General features: G+C 37.9%; 1 protein-coding gene across 3 annotated transcripts in view; it reads right to left on the bottom strand.

The window, feature by feature from the left end:
- LOC149075696 (gelsolin, cytoplasmic-like) overlaps positions 1–13,728 on the bottom strand; it is a 33,434-nt gene extending 19,706 nt beyond the window's left edge. For all 3 annotated transcript variants that reach the window (XM_089243184.1, XM_089243185.1, XM_089243183.1), the window contains exon 1: positions 13,533–13,728. In XM_089243184.1, the coding sequence (XP_089099310.1) occupies positions 13,533–13,601 (69 nt within the window). In that variant the 5' untranslated portion in view covers positions 13,602–13,728. The remainder of the gene's footprint in view (positions 1–13,532) is intronic.
- Between the last annotated feature and the right edge of the window lie 3,165 nt (positions 13,729–16,893).

The raw sequence follows: 16,893 nt of genomic DNA, 5'->3' as shown, positions 1-16,893 counted from the left end.
ATGATTGCAAGTGCCATTAAGAGAATCAACGCGGAGCCACCGGATTCCATCCCCCTCACAACTATTACAATGCGATTGCATCTCTTCACAATTTTTTTTAACCCCATAGATCTCCACAACGAATACTATATTTAGATTCTCATCCCTCCATAAGATTTCCCCCCATTGCTGAAAACCTGCTGGTGACAAGATAAGGATTTGATTCCGGATGATGGGGTTTCCCAGACGGACGGAACACAAGGCGCCTTTTCTCAACTTCCTCTGCTGCAAGAAACATTGCTCTTCTGAGAAAAGCCGAGGAGGCTCGTAAATTTACTGACGAAAGTCTTTGCCAAAACAATCCTACTCGAAACTGAGTTGAAGTGAAAGGGAACGTGAAGAAGATTAATCTGAAGTGTTGAGATGTTTCACAAACGTTAACAGACACTCCGTGGTTAGACTTCAAAGGTTTCTCTTGTATGATATTGTCGGATACATTTGTTCAAAAGTGTGTTTCCATCAATAGTTACTAATTTCAACGGAATTTCGAGTGGGACGAAAAATAGTAATTTTCTACATTTATACACAAGACGGGCGTTACTCGGAACGGAGTTAGTTCAATCAGGTAATTGCAAGAACGCAATGGGCGTGAGCTCTAACGAGTCATCGAAATAATAGTAAACCGAATAACATTACCCCGAGAGATAGAAAACGCACGCCAAATTCTAATAAATACATCGGACAATATACAAGGTGGATATAATTAAACCGACACTACTCAGACCTATGTAGCGCCCGTTCTAGGGGATGCATTTCGTTGAAACTTGTTATATACCGTAGAGTATACGTTACATGGACCATGGGGGCAGACTTTTTCTTGGTGCCCCCTTAAGAGAGTTATTATTATGCAAAATAAGTGAATTTTTGTGGGGGCTGTGCCCCAGTTGCCCCAGCCTAGTAACAGGCCTGCTTGAGGAGAGTAGTCCTTGACTCCCATATGAACGTGTGATTGACGCAGCAAATGAATGCATATTAAACTAATGCTGTTGTTAAATGAAGTTTTATGTTTACGTGTTTCTTGCTCTTTAAATGCCACCTTTTCACCTGGTAATTGAAAATGAACTATTTTTTATTGAAGTTTTTCCCATGGTCAATATAACTGATATACCAAGTTCAGCAACGAAATACGTCCACCAGAACGGGCGCTACATAGGTCTGAGTAGTGTCAGTTTAATTGCAACCACCCTCCTGTATAATAGAATTTGCTTGCATATTTGCTTGCATTTGATTCTGAGAAAAAAGAAAATGTATTCCAGCCCGTATCAGCTACCAGCTAGGGCCAGTACTAGAAATTCTGCCGCCCTTAAGATACGACTATCTGAAAAGAGTTTTCTTTCTTCACCTCTATTACGTTGATACAGTGGTTCCCGAAATGTTTTTCATCCCCTTGGGAAGGTGGGGTAACGTTGATGATTTAAGATGTCACGAGATAATTTCCTAAATACAAACGTCCTGATAAGAGTGAATATATCAAATAAATTTAACAACTTTTCTTTGAAGTGGGAGGGTGGTCCCATAGTGGAAAATGCTTTATGAAGGTTAATATCTTAAAATTTTTCTAGGAGAAATTCCTTGTGCTCTCCAAACCCAATGTGCCCCCCCCCCCTTTAAAAGTGGATCTTGCGTATTCTAATGCTCGTGACTAGGGTATACGATAATGTGGTAGGCCTTCTCATGGGGCAACCTGGATAACGCAAATTCCACCACCAGCCATTGTGCTGCTTGATCATTGTTTGGACAGCATAACCTTGGTACTTGCACCAATAAAAAAACAAACTCCAATCCGAAGGTACACATGCACTCTCGAATGGTTGATGGCACATATCGCAGCAAAATCATATTTTTTTGTCGGAAAAATATGATATTTGTTTTTGGTGAAATGCTGTTGTGCACTCTCCAAAAAAACCCCTCGACCTCACATTCTATGATCAAAAATGCTTGTTAAAGTGTCTTATATCACCTCTTTAAGTTTGTACCATGAATTTAGAATTCAAAAATTTGAGTTCTGTAGACAATTACCATGTAATCATCAAGGAGGGTTCTGCGAGAAACTTTACGTTGAAAAATCCTGATATAAAGAACAGATATGGGTATACAGAAATGGACAGTCAGAACATTCCGGAGCCGAAACAGCACGACGCTAAAGAGACTTCTGGTATGGTGCTAACTAAGGCCGGTATTACGCTGTAAAAGTTTGATAAAATTCTTTTTATAAAACTTGCAAAATCTAACCAATAAGGTTATTGGTTACATTCTAGAAAATGCAACCGGTGACCTTGTTGGCTGCATTTTTCAAGTTTTATAAAAGGACTTTTACAAAACTTTTATAGTGTAATACCGGCCTAAAAGAGGCATTTGTCCGAAGATGAACAAGAAATCCAAACTTACGCTGTGGGTATTCGACTAAAGAAAGGAAAGTCAAGTGGAAAAATTTTGATAATGAGTGAAAATATCTTTAACAAAAAACAGAAGGAACCTAATTTTTTTCACAAACCAGCTTCTCTAGCGATAGGTGGCACTTTTTTGGAAGTGCAAGAGAGGAGTATTGAGATGAATTAAGAATTGAATACCAAAGAGTTGAATAGCATTTCAACACTGAAAAGTATTGCATTTACCTCTACGCTTATTTATCAGCCCTAGTTCCAGTACTCCTTCATTTTCCCACTCATTTGTAATTTTGAGCCATTTCAGCAACAATTGGTGATTTTGCCAACTTGTGGCGATGTTTAAGAAAACAATTGGCAATATCCCGTGTTTTGTCGTATTATTTCAGATCATATTCCAGTATTTTTCTCAATTGAAATGGTCTCCAATCCTGATGAATGCTTTTTCATGAAATACATTTTAGTTAACTGTGATTTGCTGCAGTCCTTCATTTCCCCATTCTTCAGCAATTTTATCAATAATTAGCGTAATTTGTCGTAAATTTCATTTTTAGGTTACAATTTACTCCATATTTAATATTCCGATAAGCAGTATTTTCCTCAATTAGATATGGTTACCCTAAGCGTGAAAGCCTAATTTCTATTTGAACCCATAAGAGTATTGCTAAAATCAATAAAATTTATTGCTAGAGTATTGCTAAAATCAATAAAATGTATTGCTAGAGTATTGCTAAAATCAATAAAATGTATTGCTAGAATATTGCTAAATCAATAAGAACATTTTTCATTTAGTTTAAATAAGTTAGTTAGTTAGAATTAAAATTATCAAGTCTGCCAGCGGACCATCTGTACCATTGCCGCGGACCACCTCTGGTCCTTGTACCATAGGTCGAGAAACACTGATCTTACGTAAGAAAATATCTGTTGTCAGTAACAGGTACTTTGAATAATTTTTTCTTCAACACCGTTATTTATAGGATGAAATGCTCATTCGTGTATTGTAAATTACATGTAATTTATTAATCCTTTGTCTGACCCATTCCGTGGATAAACAAAAAAATTTTTACATGATCATTCCGGCAACACACGCACCATGGCTGAAACCACCGAAACGTCAAGTTTTTGTTTTGTGACACAAGTAGAAAATAACGAATAAATAACTGTAAAAAATAATACGGACAGGAAAACATTTTGCGTGACCATTGTACATGAATAGGCTCCAGCATAAAATGCATATCGTAATCGAGTGCATTGACTCAATATGTTGTACGTTATGTTGAAGTGCAAATAAAATAAATTTCCTCTGTCTATTTTATGGGACAGGGAAGGCAAAAACTTCCACTGACCACTCGACAGTAATGAATATATTCACGTATACAACAGTTGAAGTATGGAGTACAACAGGGAAAGAATGAGTCACCATCACAGACGGTTTTGATTTCTTTAGTCCAGGAAATATATACACCTAGTAAAAAATTATAATAAAAAAAATCGTTTATAGAATTTTTTTTACACCTTATATTGCCATGCTTTCGCTTTCCTTTCACCTTGGAAAACAACAAAAGTTAAACAAAAAAGCATGATAAGCAATGAAAGGAAAGAGGAAGGAATAGCAGTATATAGCGAAACATATAAGCGAAAAGATCTCTGTAATTTGGTGGAACAAAAGGCAGGGGAAAAAAAAAGTTTTATAAAGCTGAACTGGTTTTTTGTTCTCATCGAGGTAAGTCTGAGAGGAAACAAAAAAAAAGGGCAAATTCTATGCTGGTGATACGATTACGTCATACTCAACGATGCGTCATGAGATTCCTACGCCGAATTTTAAAGCACATTATTTATTATTTTTTGTTGTTAAATTCGTTCAATTCGATCGATTTGTTCCGAACGATGCGACTTGCAACTGGATAAAAAAATGTACTAAATCTCTGACAGAGGTGTATTCATGGTTTTGTTACTGGTTTTGTGCGACCTACACGAATTTTGACTCTGACTAAGAATGCGAGCTAATTTTGACTTACTTCTTCCATCCCAGTCTTAATTTTCTTGACCGCTCATATCTGAAATTCGCCGTCCATGCGCTATAACAATCCCTGCCCCACTCCCATGCTCACACATAAACTGGGTCACTCTTTTGGTCATTGACATGCGCTTGTACACACTCTAGCATAGGCGTACACAGAATTTTCTCGAGGAGAGGAAGGGGGGGGGGGTTACGTTTTTTTCTGTAAAATAACACTATAATCTTGGCTCAGTGGGAGGGGGTTAGAACTCCAAACCCCCCCCCCCTTTGCGTGCGCCAATGCACTCTAGGTCACGCTTTTGGTCAGTCCTATGCTCACAAATTATCTATGTCACTCTTTTAGTCATTAACTTTCTATAGGCCTTTCTTTTGATCATTCACATGCTTGTATGCGCTTTAGATCACACTTTTGCTCATTCACGTGCTTGCAGACTCTCTAGGTCACTTGTTTGGTCACGCACTAACGTATTCTCTCGCTCTCTAGGCAAAGACGAATTTATATCGGGCTATACAGATTTTGCTGCCCTTCTACCATTTTACTACTTTTGTTGATCACTCATTCCTAAATTCGATGCCACTTCGAACTTTCCACCCTTGGCTATAGCTTGCTAAGAGAGGTCCCCTGGTAAAAATATGCCCCTGTACAACACCACAGCCTTTACATGAGCAAAAGAAAAAAAATGTCTACTGAAGATTTTATGTCCATTGTTGTACACAAATTTCGGTCATGTTGTTGATGCGTTGCTGATGATATTATTGCGGTCCATTGTTGCCGTAACAATGTCAGATGGATTCCGATTTTTCACCTATATATAGACCGCTTTTGAACAGTGTTTCTAGAGTTCCGACGATGAAGGTCATTCTGTTGGTTGACCGACCCTGTTTCCTAATTTTGAACTGAGATTTATTTGATTTCGTAGAGTTTTCTGAGGGAACTGATTCCTCCGTCAAACCAGTGGAATGCAACGTGAAACTTTCCCAATTTAGTTCGGAAAGGCAGCTGGTACTTCAGGCGAACGTGGTTGTCAACGTGGTTAGTTCAATTGGGAGGTCAACCCTGGCTCGATCCATTAAGATCGTGAAGAATCCTCCACTTCTTGATCAGAAGGGTGAGGCTTTGGTTGATTAGCAACTATTACTGTAAAGCGGAGGCTTCCATCGGTAAAGAAATTCAGGTGTTTGCCAGGTAAGAACAGCTTGCTGAGACATTGTCTCCCGTTTCGTGAAGCTGGTGAGGCCGGGATGAAGTTTCCTCGGGTTTCTCTTAGATTTTAGACTGAATCTTCAGTTCGAAAGACGAGGTGGTCAAAACGGCGACTTTGAGAGAGACTACATAGTTGACTCCGAGGAAGAGTTGACTATGTGGATCGTCGGAACTCTGGGATCACCCGCTTTCTTAGTGGAGGTGGGCGACCACGCGGCAGCGATTTGTCTAACGACGATGCAGTTGCCGAGTCAATTTATTTTTCGTTATCTTCTACAGACTGAAATTGAATTCGAAACTGAAATTGAATTTTAGGTGCCAATATCGATTTTCTATTAGCTATGGCGACCTTAGTCCAGCCCTGGCAATTACTTGAAGTGTAAACTTGTGTCCAACTTCGTGAAGTGTATTTCACGTCCAAAAAATTGGGGAAAACGGGATATTTTTGTAATGGGAAAAAGTCGGAAAGAGCGAAATTACGAGAAAATAGTGATGTCCTGTACATGGCAGGGCTGTACAAATCGCAAAAAAATCTAGACGGCAGAAAAAACTTTTAGGTACCAAAAAATGTTTCATCTGGAGAAAAGGGTCCAAAATAATGCTTCTTCGAACTTCCCCAGGGTATAGTGACCCTCTTTCATGTTGGCAGATATGCTGCTATAAATTCCAAACATTTTGTGCTGCTCTCATCTTGCAATTTAATAATTACGCGAAGAAACTTTAGGCGCTAATACCAATCTTTTAGACGCCTCCCATTTTTTTTTTTCTGACGCCTGGGATTTGTCCAGCCCTAGCATACAGCCATGTTATTGAGGAGCACTTCGGAAAACTTTTTAAAAATCCTTTTTTTTCCATCGTTTGGTATTAAAAACGCCATAAAACGACGAAAAATGTGTCGTTATATCCAAGTTCATGGCATTTTCATCGACGTTATAAGCAAGGTTCATTAACATTATTCTCTGTGGGGATTAGTCCAGACTACCGATTATTGACTGTATTATTATAACCGAGTTTGACTGTCTTAAAGAAAAAAATACAAGGTCAAGATTGTATCCTCGTGTAAAAGAAGATTTTTAATGAAAAAGAAGAAATTGAAATGTACAACCGGAGACTCAGCAGACCGATACAAACATAACATGTAATATAATCGAAGCAGATCTTTTATTTGTTTCTTACGGGATACGATTTCAGAATCAAATCACAATTCCTTAGAAAGGCTTTTACGAGTCAGTCACAAAGTTGAAAAAAAGAAAGAAAACATTTAAATCTCGTAATGGTACAAGTCCCTCGTTAGGTTTTTTTTTTGGTCGCAGTCTGATGAGTCGCCACGAGATTCCCTGAAGGTCGTGAATTCATCGCAGTTTCTGCATGACGGCAGAGCACACAATAGATTTCAAGGAGGCGGAAAATCGACCGATTCATGATCACAAGATGAGAGACAACCGCAGCTTTATGTAAGGATAAAAAAAGGAATGGCATAATTTGATGGAAATGTCGATAAAGATCTTCTCGTAAACTGCCCTTGAAATACCATGATAAGTTTTACTCTGCTCTTAATTACACACAGAATCATTGCCTATCCAGAGCCGATTTTAAATCCACTTCCGAAATAAACTTTGTATACACAAAAAGAAATAAATTACTTATATACTTGCGTTTATATTCAAAGGCCCTGGTGATCATTATGAAACAGTCACTTAACGAATTGCTATCAATGGTGGATCAAGATCACATTAGGGTTGAGTTACCATTTTCCTAGCAACCACGAAGTGCCTCATACACTCGATTTAAATGCAATTTTTGAAAGATTAGTGCACACAGGGGGTTTCAAACTTGTGTGGAAGCTACGCTAGTTATAACGACCATTACGACAGGTCCCAAATATTTTTCTTTTTTCCGTCATACTATTTTTTATCCAATATAACATGTCCGGTAAATGTCATTCAATTCATTGCAATGACCCAACTTAGCTCAGTCCCCCGTTTTTGGGTGTTTTTGAGAGAAAAATGGACAAAATCTGTGTGTTTGATCTTGACCTTAGATGCTTAGGGAAAAAAGGGGGTATAGAACAACAGATGGTTTGAAGACAAAGAATTGTCGCTTCTACGGAAAACTCGGTGGTTAACTGGCACCATCACTGGAAACTGCTTACCATTCTGTTTTATTTTCTCTGGTAGCTCACTCCCATTTTCCATGTGATTGATTTTTTTATCTTATTCTAAATTTCATTGCGCAATTTCTCAATGGGAAAATACACATGCAAGTGAATTTATTACTGTATTTTACTGCATGTAGTGAAAAATAAATGCAGGTTTAGGCCGTGCACGGTATTTCCGTAAGTACCATGTTTATACGGTACTGTATTATGCATTTGAATTTTTTTTCCAGTCAAATGCATTTCCATTGCAACATTATGACAAACTGCACGAATTTATTTTATTGCGTCATTATATTGCGAATTATACATTACACATTTTCTGGAGAAGCTAAACTTTATAACTTTTTTTAAACGTTCGATATAACGGCCTTATAAGACGCGATTAAGCGATAGATTTTGGAAACTCAAGCAATCAAGGAAGCATCAAGTGCTAAAACGTTTGAAAATTCCTGGATAAGTAATTTTTTTTGTTTCTACCGGAAATATGGTGGATTAACAAACTTTCCGGCATCCAAAATGCTTCTGTGGGAAATTTTTCTTGCCATCCAAAATGCTTTTACGGGTCGAATAAGAGCTGAATTACGTCTAAGAGGAACAAAAAAATAATAAATGAAATCATTCCAATATACTTCGTTGTGAAATTGGCGCATAGGTATTTTTAATGGAGATAATGATATTCAATATGAGGGTGTTGCATGGGATAATAAAATCCTCAACGATATTCAAGTGGAAGATGTGGAGGTCCTAAATCTTCTAAAAAATGTATGTGCAAGCAAAGCACCAGGACCAGATGGTATCTATTCCAGGGTCCGCAGGGAATCTGCTAATGAATTGTTGGGGCCAGTCGCACAGATATACAGGAGTAGTATTGTTGAGGGTATCGTCCCAAGAGACTGGAAACTTGCTAATGTTGTTCCGATATTTAAGAAGGGTAGTAGAGAAGCTGTGTCCAATTACCGTCCAGTCAGTTTGACGAGCTTCCTCCGTAAAATTTTGGAAATTATCATCAAAAGGCAGTTTGTGAAGTGGATAGACGAGAATAATGTATTGCCGGGTAATCAGCATGGGTTCAGGAAAGGGAATTCATGTGTGAATAACCTCCTTTGCTTCTATGATCACGTGACGAAGGCTTTAGGTAAGGGCAAAAATGTACATGTTGTTTACCTTGATTTCCAGAAGGCTTTCGATCGGGTCCAACATGGTAAACTCTTGAAGCTGGTTAAGGATAGGTCACAACGAGTTATGGTGAACGGGGAATTGTCTGGTTGGACAGGCGTCACAAGTGGAGTTCCTCAAGGTTGTGTCCTTGGTCCTATACTTTTTCACTTTTTATCGATGAACTCGATCATTGTATCGATGGGATTGCTAGCAAACTCGCAGATGACGTGAAGCTAATGGGGGTAATCGGGAATCAAAGCGATAGGGAGTTCTCTAGACCAACTTGAACAGGACTTAAGAATGGAGCATGACGTTTGGCGACAAGTGCATGGTCACTCATTTTGGTTCGAACAACCCACGGTTCTCTCACGAGTTGAATGGTGTCACTATCCCGGATGTAACTAGGGTCACCGATTTGGGAATTTTCATTGACGAGCGGCTTAAGTTTTCTGAACATTGTTCAGCGAATAGAATGCTTGGTCTCATTTTCAAAAAAGGCCTCTTCGCGTTCTCCTAAAGTCATTCTTCCTCTTTTCCGAGGCTTAGTTCGTCCTGGCCTGGAGTTATGCTGTAAGGTTTTGGAGACCATACCTACAGCGGGACATAGACTTGATTGCAGTTATGAAGAAAAACTTCATTTTTTGAATATGATTACATTGGATGAACGCAGGTGTCGCGGAGATATGATCGAAGTGTTCAAAATTTTCAACGGGATGGATAGGATGAACCATGAATTATTAGTACACCGTCAATCGACTGCTTTTACAAAGGGACACCGGTGTCGATTGGTAAAGGACAATGCGAGGTTATGGTGTCGAAGGGAATTTTTCTCTAATAGGGTTGTTAATAAATGGAATAGCTTACCCCTGGAGGTAGTAAATTGTAACACAATTGACACGTTTAAAAAGAAATACGATAAACATGTTGGGGTAAATTGAGAAGCTATCCATACTTAGAATAAGACAACCATAAGTATTCTTTATGGGCATTCTATAATATTTCATCATCTATATACATTGTTTGTAATTGCATTTTTAATTGGGTTGCTGTATTTTTGAAATATATGACATACATATTTATTTTGGACACCTTTTTCTCAGCCACCTCGTTGGGCATTTTGCCTGTTGTGGCGTTGTATTTGTATTTACGTACATTAAACAGTATCCGCAGATATTTATTGAATTTGGTATGGATATTACAGTACATCTAACTTTATAATCCTATATCGTACTTTAAAACATTTTTTAAGTGCTTTGCAGGACGGATAACATTTGCGAATGGGCTATATTGGCCCGCAGCCCGGCACCCATGCTATGCATGTAGTTTAAAAAGGTTTTATATAAGTTAACATAGTATTTTCCAAATTAAATTAGTGTTTTTTCCAAGCAAATACTACGATTATATTTTATATCCACGAGACAAAACCAGAACGGATATCCTTTCTTGTCTTGAACGTAATAAATTTCTGTTTCTGAAAGCATGGCCATACCCCCACCCCCACCCATTCTCCGCACTCTCGACATTACATGGCGTTATCTTCTTTTCAGAAAGCTCTGATAAATAATAAAAATGCGGAATACTAAACGTTATGTAGGCTGAAATAATAAAAAGACTTATCAACATGGCAAGATGTTTCCATTAAACACCTGACAAATCCGTCAGTTCTAATCGATTGTGTTGAAACAATATCAACAAGTGTCTGCATAGACGGAGATAGACTTGGAGGTCTGGGGGGGGGGGGCTCGATGATGATGATGTCAATACATTCCCCACATATATATGTGCAGACCTCTTTGATGTTGGGGGTGGGGGGGGGGGCAGCCCAAGAGTAAATTTCCCATACCGAGAGACCGGATTTGTGCTCGATTTGAAAGAAAAGAAAGAAAGTTCAAGAAAGTTCTCTCAAAGCACCAACTTCATAACAAGAAATTCACTTAATTATACAATTTCTATAAGAAAGCCTTCAGGTCCAAATTAATCGATTTCTCGAACATTCCGCACTTCTGAAAATATTCTCCGTAGAAATCTACACTTACTTTAATGCAAACGCTGCTGAAGTTTACCGTTATACCGTTAAGTCGATCACTGACTTGGTTTCATCGCGTCATTTTAACAAGACGATATGCACATGGTGCCTGGACCCTCGAGTAATGAAAATTGCAAAAACATTTGTTCAAATTGCATCAACTTGCGAAAAAATACTGGACATGCGATCTTGATCAGTACGAGAAAAAGCCTCATATTATCTTACTAGCAAAACCTCTCGGGCGCTTTCAATACGACGAAGACTACACGTCGATGTTGTAGTGCACAGAAAAAAGTACGCGTCTTTGTAAGCAGGGCCGTCTTAAGAGCATCATGGACCCCCGGGCCAAGTGGTTTTTCTGAGGCCCTTCCTCGTAAATTCCAGAAACTTTCAACCGAATTTCATTTTTGTGAGGCTTTCTTCTCTTGAAGTCCCCGGGCCGCGCCCGGGTGGGCCCATGCGTTAAGACGGCACTGTTTGTAAACAAAGCTACCACTACTGAGCCACACATGCACCTCGTCCATATTCCTCTGCGGAACTTCTAACAAATTGGTACATGTTGTAATGTACGTGTATGTGTACCGAACCTGGCGGTAAATTTGTTTCTGTGTAATGCTTGTTGTGTGTGTAGTGCTTTCATCTGCCATCTATTTTTGTAACTATGAGTGAAGTATAATGATTGAGTGATTGTATTGTATGCAAAGCTTATTTTCAATCTTACATGGAATAGACTGAAAGTAGACCGTACTGCACTTATTCGAGGACCCCCGGGCCATGCCATAATCACTCACTGTTTCCATTCAAATATCTGTAGTGTTCTGAAACACATCCTCTCTGGACCCCATACAATCTCTTGCGGGCCACATTGAAACCCACTGCTGTACTGTGCAATATTAATCTATTCTTTTGCGAGTTAAATAATTGACGGGCTTATTTGTCGATTTTTTTTTTAGAAAAAGCCTAGTTCTACTATGCATAGTAGCTACTATAGCATAGAAGGAACTGTTGTTTTCATCGAATTTTGGGTATATAGTGAAACCTCTCTTTTGCGGACACGCGGGACAAAAAAAAATCGCCCTTAAAAGAGGGGTGACCGTCAATCAGGGTTTTGAAATGCATACTTTTATTATGCAAGGAGAAATTATTTTGTCGGAAGATGGGGGGGGGGGCAAGAAGGGTGATGTGATCGCATCCAAGGGGTATCCGTTTATGGGGGGGGGGTTTACAACAACTTACGTTGTTGTTCTTACGTCTATTATGCGGAGCAGTCTATAATCTGCAATAAGAAATTTAGATTTTTTTTTAAACTTATATAATCTACGAATTACACACAGGAAATTACGGAATATATACAGGCATAAAATATAATACCTGTCTCGTTAATTTGACATTCACAGATTAAAAAAAAAGTTTTGCCTTCAACGATAGCTTTCGAACATTTTATCATTTTCATCGTTTTTGTGGCATCACGGTCATTTTATTCACACGAAAGCTGATTCAAAACAACAGCTTAAAGCAAATCCCGAACAACAATTATTGATCAATGGAAGAATATGATCGAAAGCTATCGTTGAAAGTTTTTTAATTTGGTCAATGTCATTGAACCCCAACAACCGGTGGAATCGAAGGCATGTGTTTGCGGGCAAATAAATCGGCTACCAGGAGATAAGGTATTTGTCGAAACATTCGTTCAAATATGGTGTCTAAAAATATTTTCGCTGCTTCAAATATATTCAACATAAAAAAAGTAGTAATTAAAAAGCACACAACTGTCATTTCAAATAATTACTTCCATCTCAAGAAAATGTTCCATCTTAAATGTACACTGACATTTTTTAAAGACAATCGCTACAAATGATGCAATTAAACCTTATAAAAGTTTTAGACGTCATCTAATACAAAATTTTAAATTACAATTTTTCAAATAAGTCTTTTTTTTTAAATAAAAATATTTCAAACACTTGTACATTAACATTCCTTTAAAAAAAATTCATGCTTAAAATCAAATTTCCAACATCAATTTTAAAATTGGTCGCTATTTTATTCAATTGCAGCTGCAGCTCCGGTTAAAGAAGGCCTATACTTGCGATTCTAACCTAGTTAAATCATTTTTTATTTTCATTGAAATGGTTTTAATAAATTCACATTGCTGTAGTCAAAGAAAATTCTCCTCTACGATTTTTACCTGGTTGGATCGAGTGCAAAGGGACCGAAACCCAGCTTTTATGAATGATTAAAAACCATAATATTATCGCACTATATAACCAACAATTAAAATTTTCCTCAGGTGCAGTGATTCTTTAATGGCTCAAAAGGGTCCCCTTAATACATAGAGAATTATACATAAATATTCATTTCTCCAATATTTTAATGTTGTGTTTTTCACCGAAAAACTTTTTTTAACAGAAGCTAAAGAGAGAGGAGTCCCTCTTCCCTGAACTCTTACACGCGGTCCTGCTCACGTGTACCGGCTTGTCAAAACCGACTTGCACTCGGCACCCACACAATGGCTTAATAAATAATAACGAATGAAATCAACTCACTTCTATACGCCATATGATCAACCCAGGTTCCTGTCCCGCACCTTCAAAAGCTGGATCTAAAACAGACATATTTCCGAAATTCGGTCAAAATGAATGAAAAAAATTAGGTCGTCAATGAATAACAGCTGTGAAGAAAAAGAGTTGTCTACCCTCACTCTAGCATCAATGAGTTTTAACAAATGATCAAAAAAAGTTTTCTTTCACTATAAGGATAGAAAAATAATAACAAACTACGCTTTTTCCCAACCGCAGCGTCTACGCGCATCACGTGGTAAAAAATCAATATCGCCATTGGTCGACAGCGACCGCCGGGGAAGGAAAAAAAGGTGGGGTTTCGGGTTCCGCTACAGCGAAACCAAGAGCTTGCTGCTGCTTTCTTCCTAGGGTCGCAATGTCATTAAATTCTGGTTCCTGTCAAGGTTGTGGGCGTATATCATGTCATTCTGCAGTTTGTCACTGAAGAGGTCCACACACACAAATTTAAAAAAAGAAGCCTACTTAGAATATCCAGAAATAGATTTTTTGTCGTGTATTAAAATTCTTAACTTCATATCCTCCGCTGCTTCGAAGTAACAAAATTCAATAAAAAGATTCGATTATACAGACGTAAAAAATAAGTCCAGAAAGATAAAAGAAATTGATCTAAAAAAAAAAAAGTGATATCTATACAATTTTGTAATACACACAGTAAAACCCCTCAGATGTAGTTACCCCCCCCCTTTTACGGCAAAATAATAATTTCCCCTTGCATAATAGAGTATACATTTCAAACCTCTGATTAACGGTCACCCCTCTTTTACTGGCGAATTATTTTGCCCCGCCGGTGTCTGCAAAAAGAGAGGTTTCACTGCATTTTCCACATCAATAAAGGAGTGTGCAACATAAAAATTCAAATTTAAATATTATACTTGAGCTCTAATGAGTGTTTATTTTTTTCCAGCAAAAGTTTTCCACTCGAAGCAATGGCACACTAAAAAAATTGCCACAATTGGTCATCAAATCCTTTAAGTGGTTTCTAAAATTTTCCAATCCACATTATAACTGCCACAATGGAAATCGCTAAACCTTCTAGAAATTACCACCTATTTTTTTCCCGATCTCGTGAGCTGATAAATGCTTCCCCCAACACAAAACAATAACAAACAAGGAAGGGAAAAAAACGATAGTTTTGTTTTACGCTGTAAGCATAATCGTATACACCTTCGAAGAGGGAAAGGAAAAACGAAAAACATCATTTCCCTTCTGTTAGATTTTATACAGAAGCCGACTTCGCGCGCCCCCACCGGCAGTTGATTGACAGGACAGGGGGTGAGGAGGGGGGAAGAGAAAAACAAGCTATCACAAGAAAACTTACAACGGTATCTAGATTTGTCAATGCCGAAAATGAGACGATTTAAGAACCCGAGATATTTCGGGATTGTCGATATGAGAGGGTTTAACAACCTGAGATACAAAATTAAAAAAGTGGCAAATCCCTAGAAATTTAGTAAAACCCCTCTTAACGGAGACACCAATCTTTTGCGGCCAAATAATAATTTCCCCCTTGAATAATTTCAGGGGAGTATAAATTTCAAACTATTGGTCACCCCTCTTTTACGGACGAATTATTTTTTGTCTCGCTGGTGGCCGCAAAAGGAAGGTTTACTGTATTTGGTAATAGGCATTATAAGTAAGTCTTTAACATATAATTTTTCACCAAGAAAACGAATGAACCGTTCTTTCGAAACGAGATAAAATTATCTTCGAAGAACCAGTGATCACTGACGCTATTATGCTGCGTAAAACAACCGTAATTTCGGGAAAAGACGCGTAAAACTTAAAAACTCACGAAACCCAAGTTCTTCTAGAGCTTGGGTGCTAGGGATCCGGAAGAGATGATTTCAGTATATTCCAGTGGTCAGTTGGAGGGGTCCTTGGAGACGTTTCAAGGAGTCACACAGTCAGCTTGGAAAAGATAACTCTTTTTTTACATTATGTGCTGAATATTATTTGAACGGGTTCCTGGCTTTGATGTTACTGGCATAAACGGTCCATGGAGCACAAAAGGTTAAGAACCCTGCTCTATTATGAATGACATCACTAAGTACTGTACATAGTATACAGTAGCATCTATGTCAGTCTGACGGCCGTATTCAATGATAGAGTTTAATTGCAATCACAGGTTAAAGGATTAGAGTTCGACACGGATTGGTTAAAACCCGTGTTTACCAAAACAACAAAAACAAATTTTACCAATCCGTTTGGATGTATCGATTCCGATACCAAGTTTCAATGGAATACATCAGACCTATGAAGCGCCCGTTCTGATGGGATTCTATCGAAACTTGGTATATACACTACATGGACTATGGAAAAAAGAAAAATCCAATAAAAAAGTGCCTGTTTCACCTAATGGTCAAAAATTTAACTATTTTATTTTTATTGCATAAATCTCTCCCATGGTCTCATTAAGATGTTCCGAAAATTTGTGTATATTGGACGAGTAATTTTTGATAGAAACAGCTCAGAGAGAGAGAGTACATGAACTTTAATTATAATACCTCTACTCACCATGGTGGTATGCTAACCCTGCAACTGCCAAGCACTATGATTTGGAAATTCATCGAATTTGATCTTTAGTTTATAGAGTCCTCTTTTCTTAGCAAAATTGCCAGAACAAAGCTTTGAAAATGTGTCCAAAAGACAAACAGGAAATTTTGTTTTAAATGAAAAATGGAACTGTAAATAAATTGTCATTTCAAATATGCTGCTGTATTAAATGTGAAAAAAAAAAACAGATCTCAGTTACATTTTATTTTTTAAAAGGGGTTGGGGAGAACACTCATTAATAGAGTTTTCACTATTTTCTTATAACTTCTAAATATTTTTCTGGTTAATTTAAAAATATTTTAAATATTTATTTAAAAAGTCAGTGGGAAAATCATGCTACTTAACTGTACATGTAACTCATACACACTCCTCTGCACAATTTCTAATGCATCAGTACATGCCAGAATGTATGTTCTGAAGTGTGTGTGGCCCCTAGCGTATTCATGTCGTCAGAGTTGGGCTTGTTTCTTGTTCTTTGCTGGTGTGGCCACCTTTCATATTTTTAAGTAAAGATAGTAAATGCATAAACTTTCGTGTTATGTAAGTATAATGTTGTAGGTCCTGCCGGCTCTCTGTGGAGAGATTTTTTCACAGGAAAACTATGCTGAAGTGTGAATCTATCATTTATCGTCTCATCTGGAAGTATGAGAAATAATGCTTCTGGTAACCTACTCAATGATCCCACTGTGTTTCAGGAAGTTTTGCGCTACTGTTTGAGCACATGTTAAACTTCTAAACAGTGGTTCTTGGCATTTCAATTCACTTTCTTAGG

This window comes from Pholcus phalangioides, unplaced genomic scaffold (genome assembly GCF_987345545.1).
Source record: "Pholcus phalangioides strain wild (caught in Gottingen) unplaced genomic scaffold, Ppha-v1.0 ptg000015l_1, whole genome shotgun sequence".
NCBI classification, from domain to species: Eukaryota; Metazoa; Arthropoda; class Arachnida; order Araneae; family Pholcidae; genus Pholcus; species Pholcus phalangioides.
Note: the sequence above shows the minus strand (reverse complement) of the source record. Positions and strands in the feature narration are given on the sequence as shown.